Source organism: Diaphorina citri, unplaced genomic scaffold (assembly GCF_000475195.1).
Source record: "Diaphorina citri unplaced genomic scaffold, Diaci psyllid genome assembly version 1.1 scaffold1, whole genome shotgun sequence".
Lineage (NCBI taxonomy): Eukaryota > Metazoa > Arthropoda > Insecta > Hemiptera > Psyllidae > Diaphorina > Diaphorina citri.
In genome coordinates this window covers 283,148-295,198 of record NW_007377440.1, presented here as the reverse complement: position 1 = coordinate 295,198, position 12,051 = coordinate 283,148, and the positions used below count along the sequence as shown (strand labels likewise).

Below are 12,051 nucleotides of genomic sequence, written 5' to 3'. Positions count from 1 at the left end.
GTCAAAAAATTATCTTTCATCAATAGACTACATGCCCGTACATTCAAAAAATTCGTATCCAAACATTTTGCTGCAAATTATTTGTACGAAATTCTTTAATGTCACGGTGGTATTTACATAAACAAATTCAAATGCAAGCATGCAGAACCATATGTATGATACCTGTTTACCTCAGTGTAAAAATGTAACGTAGACATGATAACGAAAATTGTGTTTTCCGTGATAATTATAGGGATAAGAATATACTATACAAAAAGGGCATACTATACTACACATTAATATTTTGTTTACAGCCCTACATATAACGCGCCTACTTACTCGTATACTCCCCAAGTTGAATGTAGGAATATTACAGCTACATTATATTAAATTGTCTCATAAATGGGTACGTAGTAGGTACACACTGCCGTGCTAAGCGAAAACGCCGTATGTCAAAAAACCCTACTTTCGGGAAATCGAGTTAAGATTTCAATTTATACGGCAAAACATTTTAGTGGTTTTTAAGGGGTTTAGGATAAAGAAAAAAAATATAGGAACAAAATTTAGGATCATAGGAACCATTTGGCACCAAAAACCAAAAATCGATTTTTTTTTTTTTTTATTTGTTTTTGACATACGGCGTTTTCGTTTAGCACGGCAGCACACCTACACACCTTTTTTGCTCTTTACGAAATGTCAAAAAGTGGGGCGAATGTCAAAGCCACTTTGTCTCCTCCATTTCTCCCCTCCGTAGCTTTCCCCTCATATTTCCATACACTTCCTCTTCTCATCACTCTTCCACTCCCTTCCTATCCTCTGACTGTGAGGGTTGTTTTGCTGTCATTGAATTTTCAGCGTATCCTTTGACACAATTTTGTAATGAGAACAGAACAGAATATGTCACCCCTTTGGATATTTGTGTGACCCCTATACTTAAGGGTAGTCTAGCAACTGGGGTTTTGATCGTAAGTACAATCGCAGATTTGATTTAACTGTGTCATATTATTGGTAAACTTCAAAAGGAGGATTTATGGACGGGAATTACGCTATACACGAAGAAGTTGAACATATAGTTACTTAGCTGAGGATATGGTATTGAATATTAGAATTTATATCGAATTTATTATAAATTATTTTACCAATTAATAAATTCTCATACATATAATCTCAACCAACCATGATCACACCTTTGATATGGAAAGCATTGAAATTTCGCTAGTACAATCTATGTATAGTACGAGGTACGAGTACATAATATCAAGTATTTTGCATTGAATCTTTGTAATATATCTAGGTATTATTATGAGTATGAGCTACTTAGCACCAAACTTCATATTTCAAAAGAAAGTTCCTCACATCGTCACCTCTTGTAATTTTCAATAGAAAATAAATTTCAAAATAAGATACACACAGAATATCAGAGTACTCTACATGTATGTCAGTTTGCCAGGTATTTCAAACATCCATTATTTTACAGTTAGAAAATTACATCGTGTAGCGAGCTCATAAAATACTTGTTACAACTATGCAATATTTAACAAATTAATAAATTAAATTAAATTGCCTAAATTTCTCTGTGCCTATGAAGTATGAAGTCATTTAAAACCGGGAAGGAACACACATGGCATTTCTGAAATGTGAAAGGGTTAATGATATAAATGTTGAAACTATGGTGTCTGTGTGAAGGAGTGGGGGTAATTTTTTATTCCAAAATAGCGGACGGGAGCTTCCAAAAAAACATTTCTATTCAGTATGTAAAAATACTTTCTTTCGTTCTTAGTACTTTCTTTCTCGTGCCGACACTTTTTTCGTTCTTTTGTATTTTAGCTTCCAATTTTTTCCTCGACTAAACACTAACATTCTTTCAACGTTCAGTTTCATTTCGCGTGCTTTTTGTTTCGTGTTTATTCTCTCGCTCGCGTATCAAATTATCGAACTCAATGGCGGACGTAGATGTACAGGTGCAATATACAACAACCAAAGTTCGCAAAACGAAAAAAACGACTTCGGGAAAACGTCGTGAGAGCACGGACCAAGGATCTGAAGTCACTATCACCGAGGTGCAAGATAAGGAAAACTATCTGGTGAATGGAAAGGGGTATGTGATCTACGGTTCTCGGACTCTGTAAACGGTGAAGCTCTGAATACTGAGTCATCAATTTATTAACGAGGTCCTTCTTTTGACCCGAATTGATCTATGGATTGTACGTTACAAGAATTACAACTATACGTCTTCATTTTTCATACTGTGGTTATGTGAATTAGCTTTTTTCTCTCTCCTCTGTGAATTCCTCTTTTCTTCTTCTTCTTCTTCTTCACACGATTCCTAAATTCCCTCATTTAGAACCTATATTCTTCTTGGAAATTTCCGATTTATTTCACTTCTAACCCAATTTATGTAAGTACGAGTACCTAAGAACTATTTAATCCCTACTCCTGTCTGAATTCCCGTCCTATTTCTGAATATGAAATCAATAGCACCTCCTTAAACTGTACGTACACATAAGTACTAATTAACCCAATTATCAGAATTATTCTGCTGTACATATTTATATCTTACAAAATGAGGTCTCTGTTATTTACAAATTTGAGCCTCTTCTTTGTCAAATACTGGTGACAACTTTTGATTTGGACTTCAAAAGCTTTTCCAAATTTGTACCTAGTAGAGGGGCTTTCTGAAGATGAAATATTCGTATGTAGGTACATATAAATAAAAAAAAGAGCTTTAGATTTTCATTTTTCTCAAAACATACAAGTGTTATTCGTTGAATAATACGTACCTCTCTTTTGATTAACCTCAACAATGGGTTAATATCGTCGAAATATTTGTACCTATTCATCTATCGAAACTAATTAATTAAGCTTTAGTCAGATAACAGCTGCAAACTTTAATCCCCTGAACAAACACCAAAGTTATCTTTATCTACCTTCTAAGATTCCTTTTGAAAGTTGACAAAGAGAAAGGGGCTTTTACCAAGATTTTTTGAAGTGTACCTTCAAAATCTTCTTTATTCATACCGTTTTCTTATTTTTGAGCTGCTTGAAGCACATTGGGTTTGAATAATGATTTCCACGATAGTTTTAAGCCTCCAGTTACTCTAGTACAAACTTCTTGTCATTTATCATCAAGTAGGTAACAAGGCTGAATTTGCCTAGCATCTGAAGCTGATGTTAACGGACAAAATATTATTTCATATTTGAATATTGAAAAATAAATCTGAAAGGATTTCATAACTCAATAAGTACGGTTGTACAGAATATACAAATTGGAATTCCTATACTTTCCCTGTGAGAGTTTTGGCGTCTCCACTAATATTTTGTTTTCTGGTTACTAAGATTTTTTCTAAATTTTCGTGCTTTAATTAGCTCTTTCCATTTGACTCAATAATAGATACCTCCGATGTAATATAGATCGAAATGAACGCCCATATATATTTCTAACCAGGTATTTTTTTCCTGTTTTTAACTTAAAACTGCGCAGAAATTGAGGAAATTTCAAGTTTTTCGACTATACCCAACTTGAGAACAGCGTAAGTTCAAGCCAGCCATTTCAAGAGGATCTTACCATAGATATTATAACCCATACGTTGTTGTGTCGAATTTCGTACTCTAATTAGCTACTTCACAATAGAGTAGTTGTTAGTATTTAGTTTTTGCTACTTGCCTACGTACTTCAAGTATGAACCTTCACCTTATTAAAAAGTTTAAACTTGTATTTCTGCAAAATAACAGTCCAAAACAACAACAACAACAACAACAACAACAAAACTCTTTTGGATCCAAACGTTTCATTAAGGGAATATGCTTCTGATGTGATGTAAAGCCCTGATTAAACTACAGCAAAAGCACCCTTGCGTTCTGTATCAAGTATCCCAATCTATCTACCTAAATGACTTTCAGTTCGGGTGAATTATTTGAGTTTGTTTTCAAGAAATTCAAGGTCTTATAAAAGAAATACGTGATAATAGAGAAGACTTGTGTAAAAAAAAAAAATGTTGACGCCTGACCGCAAAAAAAAAGGCAAAAAAAAAAAAAAGGGAAAAACCTTGTTAAAAAAAAAAAAAAAAAAAAAAAAAAAAATAGGGGAATCAGCTGAATACATCTGTTATGGCTGGTGTACTGGGTTTTCTCAAACATTCTCAATGCATGAGTATATTAAGATTCCGCAGAATGCCATTAAGGCCTCATCGATATGATAATTAAGAAGTGTAGAATAGGATAAAAGAGGTATAATTTTGATAGTTAAATTCTATCTTATTGGGATAGAGACCTGAAAAGTTCCTTTTTTCTCGCAGTCCAAACAAGATCTTATTTACCTATTTTGTTATTCATATTCAGTGGTTGAAAGGAACCGATGAAGGCTTGACTTTAATGGGTCACTTAGTTAACTTTGGATATAACAGCTTCATGTGTTACTCCATTATTTATTTTTATGTTTCATTCGATATTGCGTCCTTCTACGGGATTAACTCTGGAGAACTATCCATCCGTTCAAATGACAAGCTTTCATACCCTCGCGGCGTTAGCTTTGTATACCCGATGTGATATGTATTTGAATGTCCGTATCCTATGCTAGTCATTTATATGCTATGTTTCAAACGATTGTTTTGTATTTTCGCCCGAATTCGGTATTATTTCCTGCCTACTCCGAAACAGTGCGATATCCGATATCCAATATAATAATGGAAACATAATATTCCGGCTACCCTATATATTAGGCGAGGCAAGACTAGGAGGAATGAGCAAAACATATGTTAGGACGAGGGAAGAGGTAACATTACAGATCACGTTATGGAACGTTATGGCAAATTATAAATATTCGAAGACTCCAGACATTGTTAAAACAATGTTAAGTGTACATAGACCGGTGTAGATATTTTGGGACTAGTTATGAATTTGTGTTTGGATACAGTATGATTGAAATATTCTGGATGAATTCATAGGAGCACAAAGCACAATATCAGGAGTATGCCGGGGGATATCAAGGATCAACACGGTCATTCCATGAATTTAGGCGATGGAGGTGTCCTCATGTAAAGAGGGAGAGGATAGGGTTTATTGGGTTTTAATATCTACGTAGGTAACAAATTCCCCTTTCAGCAATTTATCCCACACTCCCCCCCCACCCCTCATCTCTTGGCAAAGGTGTCTCTTCTCTGCTTTGGGTATCTTCTAATGATTTCCCTCTCCCCATCACAAAATAAAACGTAATTTTTCTGAGTCACTCAACAATTTGAATTTAGCAAAATTGCTACACAACAGTACCTAAAATTGTCTATTTCATTTCAACAGTGATGCAGAATTTTGCAATATTCAAGGAAGTCGTACCTTTTTTTACCCCTTGTAATGGTAAATATTTACTCTATCACCAGCGATGTTCAGAGTAATGTAAACAAAACAGGGAGGTAGTCTACATTTCTCTATATTCTATATCGGGTTGTGCATGTGGTAATGTGTATACCATAACCTATTACAACTAATGATATTCCTACTCATTATTGCAAAGCTGTTTAATATTTACAATCAGCTGCATTAATATTGAATTTTAGTTAAATTCAATAAAGGAATGGGAATTTTGCCATCTCCACTAATATGGCGGGTCTATTTTTCTCTCATGCATGGCTAATGTCCTTACCACGTGGAATATTAGTTTGCAGCATTTTATAACTATATTCTATATTTATTATTTTTATATAAATTTCTGACTTTTGAGTTTTATTCAATTATACTCATCAGAACCCAATAGGAATGTGAAAAAAATGAAGTTAAACTTCGACTTGCAAATTAAAATGTAAATTTCCCATAGGTAACTGGAAATGAAAATGAATTTTCAAAGATGTTTTCTCATTCATCTTCCTTGGCTTTTGAGTTTTTATTTAACAGTTCTCTTTTCATGCATTTTATTTTCCATTTAACATTTTCAAAGGAAATCCTTTGACTGATTGAAAGGCATAAAACCATGCGAGAGCTTTGTAAACATTATATCGACATGTAAGCCTATGTGAGAAAATTACTTTCATGTTAGAAGGGAGTATGTCATAGGTTGAGTGCTGATCATACTTACACATAATACCTACCTATTTATCATCATACCAACTCTTCGAACCCGGGACCTTCTGCATGGCAAGCAAGCGCGTTACCACTGGACCAACTTACCTCACCAAGAAGGAGTACTTCAATAGTGCACACACTGACTGATTTGGAGAACATTTGTATTTGGTAGATGTTGAAAAATGATCATTTTTATAACATTTACATGCCATTTAACTACAAAAATAAATAAAAATGCCGTTTTCTTGGGTTTACTAAAAAAAAGTAGGGAATATACGATTAAGTAATTAGTTTTTTGTGTTCTAAACATCTTTGTTCTTATAATTTTTTTCGTACGACTTACCATTTTCAATAAATAAATACGATTATCTGAAAAAACAGTTATTTTTTTTACTTTCTATTACTACAGTATAGCGAGCTATACTAGTAATGAAAGTATTGCAATCGGTCCAAATTTTTAAAATCGGGAAATGGTTGGAAATATCCGTTTTGGGATCACCTGATTCCAAAAAAGTGGTTTTTAGCCCATGGTCTGTACGTATGTATGTATGTATGTACCTTATTTCGTAAACGGTAAGAGACATCGAAAACATTTGGTTATTTGGATGTGAATATTCTAATCTATGTGATTTTTCACGCCGAATTGAATGGTGCTACTTCTAGAACTGTCCGACTTATGGTTGAGAAGTTGCGGGTTCGATACTCCCCTGTGTCAACAAATTTCCTTTTTATTCGTGAATCGTTACCAAGTAAGCATGTGAATAGTTAAACCCATGTGATTTTTCACGCCGAATCGAATGGTGCTACTTCTAGAACTGTCCGATTTATGGTTGAGAAGTTGCGGGTTCGATACTCCCCTGTGTCAACAAATTTCCCTTTCATTCGTGAATCGTTACCAAGTAAGCATGTGAATAGTTAAACCCATGTGATTTTTCACGCCGAATCGAATGGTGCTACTTCTAGAACTGTCCGACTTACGATTGAGAAGTTGCGGGTTCGATACTCCCCTGTGTTTTCTTTCTTTTAGTACGTATTCGCAAATGTAATAGAAAGTCGTGTGATGTTCACACCAGATTTTTTTCGTACGACTTACCATTTTCAATAAATAAATACGATTATCTGAAAAAACAGTTATCTTGCCCCTTCATTGCATAACTAAAAGCTCTCGAAACTTCAAGCCAAATGTGCGACCTCAAGATGATAAAAAATTTTCATAAAATTTTCAGGGATTAATCTACTCATCAATACGCAACTTTTGACATATCAGGCGTTTCGAAATTCGAAAAAAAATTTCCATCCCTATAGTTTCACTCCACCCTAACCTACACGTCACTCAACTAATCTAGCATCTCGCCATTAGATCTATTCTGTCTAAATTACCTAGATCCTATCTCTCCTTCCATTTCTACGGGTCATTCCATTTCATATTTCTCCTCATTAGAAAATTATAAATGTTTTTCACAGCAAAATTTAATATTTTTTTTAAAACCGTGTAAATAAATGTAGAATAAACCCAGCACCTGAGGGAAGTGTAGAAAAGTTAGCATCTCAAACTGGGAGGTTGAAATATACCAGTGAGGGTACTTCTAGGTTCCATCAAGACCCTAGGATAGCAGACCTATCAAACTCCTCATTAGACCCCTTCAGTTCGGGGGCCCCGAGCTAGCTCTCTGGCCTGGACACCTCTTGGTATCCTCTCCATGGGATAGTATATGGACTCACAGCTTTTCTCTGGAATAAACCTGAGTATGCGGACTCTTTAGAGGTGCTGCAGGTGAATTTTAGAGAAATTGGGGAGGTTGAAATATACCAGTGAGGGTACTTCTAGGTTCCATCAAGGCCAGGGTATAGCAGCTGGGGCAGGGGAAAAAATACTGGTCACAATAGATCTACAGAGGTCGCAGTGTTAATTGATGCATACTCTCTTGGGAGAGGAGCAACCAGTCCCATAATAGAATAGAATAGAAGGGCAACACATTTTAAAACAATATTGTTTCAACTTGTTCTGCATCAGCTTCTAAGCGGCGCAGCGGGCGGGTGTAATACGTGTAAGAAATCTCAGTTACTTTTTACTTTCCGGCTTCGGAAGGCGATCGTTTGAAGAATTTATCTCTTGTAGTTATTTATAAATTTTTCTATCTTGTGCGGATCGGTGGTGTCTCTTGTATTGCTTCGAATCCCGCGCCTGGCTTGCATAATGCATCTACATTTTCATCATGGTCTTCTCTCAGGTGTACCAAACTCATTAAAAATATAGGATAGAATTTTATATACCTCGTGCTATCCTGTTTTTTTAGTGCTTTGATAGAAATATAGTGCTTAGGTAGTAATAATATTACTGGTAATATAGGTACTAGAAACTAGAACTTCTATTATATAGATATAATATACCCTTTTACTATCAACTTTCAGATAATATTACATTCTAACAAAAGTAAACTTTGCAAGCTCAGTTTCCGTTCAGTGTTTACTCTTTCTTCTGTTTGTTATGTTTTCAGCTTACATAAATAAAAATTAAAATAAATAAGCTGTCTACGAACTGTTTTATCAGTTGCGCTTTTCTTAGCTTTCTTCTTTAGCTTTTCATTCAACTCTGAAGTTTGTTATGACAGGTATTTTCTCTTGTTTTTCAACTCTTTTCACTTAGAGAATATTTTCCTCTTTTATAGCGTTTCGTGTTTTTTATTTATTTTTTTCTTGCAACGTACCTATCTTGTTGCTGTTTTGTGTCAAGAGAAATGAAAATTAGGTGGTTGTTTACTTTTAGGAATTTTTTCGCATATTTTGAGTTTTTATCACCCCAAGAGTTTCAAGAAAATATTGTAGGAGGATATCTTTGTTTTAAAAAAGGACATAAAAAGCAGAAGAGAAGAAGAAATACATGTACAAAGAACTTCTAAGAAGTTATAAGGAAGAAGGAAAACATGAAAGGAAAAATAGAGAGAATTGATCAGATTCTTCGGGTACAAGAGGTTCTGGCCTAGGCACCTCTTGGTATCCTCTTAATGGGATAGTATATGGACTCACAGCATTTCTCTGGAATAAACCTGAGTGTGCGGACTCTAAAAAAAAAAAAAAAAAAAAAAAAAAAAAAAGAGAAGAACACAAGATAGTAACGAGCATTTTAGTAGCAGGTAGGTACCACCTACCTATCTACTGGTAAAAAAATAGCAAGAAAAAAAGCAATAAATTATAATACATTTTACTTTGCGCTCTGAGATGAATTTACAGAGAAAATCTCCATCGTAAAAAAAGTAGAGATAAAAGAGAGAAAGGAGCAGAGGAGAGACGTAATAAAAAATTCAGGTACCTACTTCGAAGAGCGGAGAAAGAAAAAAAGATAAGAAAACACCGCTGGTTAAAAGTAAATAAAATTTATCAGAAGGGAAAGATAAAGAGACAACTAGGAAATCCATTAAAAGGTATTTTCGAAAAGAAAGTAAGAAAAAACGAACCTTCGGATACAAAATTGCAAAGGAGAGTAAAGTCCCGTGACGAAAAATAAAACTCAGCATAAATAGATTAGATGTGAACAACAGTCTTTTACTTTGGTACATATTTTAGGTAGGTACCTATATCATTCGAAAATCTATTAAAATACCCACCTACATTGGGAACTGAAACTCCATACGCAATGGCTAGAAGACAGTTCTGAGCCAAATGGAGAGAAAGGACCTCCAAAATTTAAGGAGAAATTGTGGGATATAAGATACCTATAAAGGGGGACCAGACCAGAGTAGGTATGTGCGGAAAAAATATGTGCATCTTTGTGGTAAGTACAAAAGTAAGCTTGACATGAGGACAGCATTAAGCAGAAAAGAATCATCTCAGGTGAATTGCCTCATGGATGGTTCTTTTCTGCTTCATGTTGTCCTCCTGTAAGTAGATATTATAGGTACTTACAATAGACGTAAATCCAGGAATATTCCTTTTGGCCTGAAAAAATCAAAGGAAAGAAAAAAAAATATATAGTAGCTCGATAGGTTGAAATATCATAATCCCTAGTTTCCTCCACTAAATACCTAAATAAATTTAATAAATAAAATTATGGTTCAACTGAACTTTCAGAGGTCAAAAATGTAGAAAAGCCACAAGTTATAGCTACCTGTTAAGGTCACCCAGTATAAAATTAGGGTCGATAAGGACCTTTTCATGGAAAATGGAGGCAATGGTGGTAAAGCGAAGATCGTAACTCATCCACAGATAGTATACTCCTTTTACCTACTCAGATATTGGATATTATGAAGCTAGAAACAGGGTTTGTAAAGGATTTACAATCTCTTCCTTTGGACCCTCTCTCCATCTTATGTCTCGATATCTTCATTAAATTTAATTAATAGTCCAATAAAGGCTTTTACTGCCTTGTAGGATTTGTTTGCTCCGAAGTTTGCTGAGAATATTAAGCTGAAAGAGAATGGAAAATGAAGGGGACGGTGCTCTAATATTTGTAATTAATAGGGGGCAAGTTTTACGTACCTATGAGTATACCTGTGATGCTATTAATTACCTATACATACCCATTATAGATTTGAGGGAGAGACCTACATATATACCTATTACAGATTTGAGGGAGAGAAGAAATTGTCTTTGTAAACTGTGTTTTCAAGGAAACCGATGGCTGACGTAATGGTTACTTTAAAGCAAATAGGAATCCTAAAAGTAAGTTGAATAAATTGTACCTTACCTTTTCTAAAATGGTACTCAACTGGCATGTGTACGGGATTAAATTTGTTTTACTTACCTACCTATTTATAAAATGTATAGTAGGATTTATGTTACTACTAATATTACAAGTGCCTGCACAACTATGCATATGCACCATATATTTCATATGCTTGCCATTCAAGGAGGCCTAGGTTTTTCCTCATTTCAGCATATTTTCTCCAGTTTCTAGGTACGTATATGTTATATTCGAGCGAGAATCTAAATTGTTATAAAAGAAAAACAGCTCGTGTTATTACATTGTGTATTGCCAAGAGTTTTCAACGGAAGAAGAAAGGGGGGTTTAATGCATGTGGTGGTGCGTTATGCCAAGTGCCTTCAGCTTGATCGCTCTTCTACGTTTAGGTAAGAGTCCCTAGGAACCAAGCATTCAAGATGGTAGATGTTTCTTCATTGTTCATTTCGATGTCAAGATAACCGTGAATTTTCGGCAGACTTTGAAATTCGCAAATAAAATGGCAAAAAATACTGAAATCCCCCAAAAGAACATCAATGAAAACGAGCAGAGCTTTCAACCAAAAAAAGTTTGCCCCAAGAGCTGCTCATCAAGGCAACACAGCAATACTTTTTTTCATAAACAAATGTGACATGCCCACTTAGTTCATAGGTAATTGCTAATTAGTTATGATTTTGGTAGATTTTTCTGAATTTTTCGCACCAAAAACTCTTGGGAGGCGCGCGAACGTCCAGATAAGAAAAGAAGTTCAATTCAGCATGATAGGTACATATCTACTTTTCATGAAACCGTTTGGCGTCTCCTCATCTCATCACTGTCTGTTTTCAAGCGAAAGGATGTAATATTATGGAGAAACTACCTCTCCGACGAAAGGAAATTGTATAGTTACGTTTTAGCGTACGAAGCTGCAGGCTTGCTGATGGTATGTTGAAATTGAAAAGTCCTAGCGAGTTTCCGCCGAGGAAAAATAATACGAAACAAGGAAGCTGGAGGTGCTTCTTCTCCAGTGCCCTTATTCCATGTTATGTCTGCTATATGATGGTGTTTTCTTTCCAGACAACAGGAAGAATAAGGGGGAGTTATCTTTTAGTACGTAGGTACATACTACCTAGCATGTATCCTATGTCCGTATTACCCACTCGTACATAAGTAACGTCTAGTATATATGTAATTTTGAATACTATGTATGTGAAAAAATAGAGGTATCTACGGCTTTTGACGTAATATGATAAGATTACCAGCTTTTGTATATTCTTGCTAGGCTTCTAGGCTTTCCCGAACAGGAAATTAATTGTAAAAAAAAAAAAAAAAAAAAAAAAAAAAAAAAAAAAAAAAAAAAAAAC

At 34.8% G+C, this 12,051-nt stretch overlaps 1 protein-coding gene across 2 annotated transcripts in view; it reads left to right on the top strand.

Annotated features, from left to right (window-relative positions):
• The first annotated feature begins 1,717 nt into the window (after positions 1 to 1,717).
• Positions 1,718 to 12,051, top strand: part of LOC103523348 (four and a half LIM domains protein 2) — a 50,634-nt gene continuing 40,300 nt past the window's right edge. The window contains exon 1 of one of the 2 annotated variants that reach the window (XM_008489416.3): positions 1,718 to 2,077. In XM_008489416.3, coding sequence (XP_008487638.1) covers positions 1,920 to 2,077 — 158 coding nt within the window. In that variant the 5' untranslated portion in view covers positions 1,718 to 1,919. The remainder of the gene's footprint in view (positions 2,078 to 12,051) is intronic. The other variant, XM_026820155.1, reaches the window with a different exon arrangement.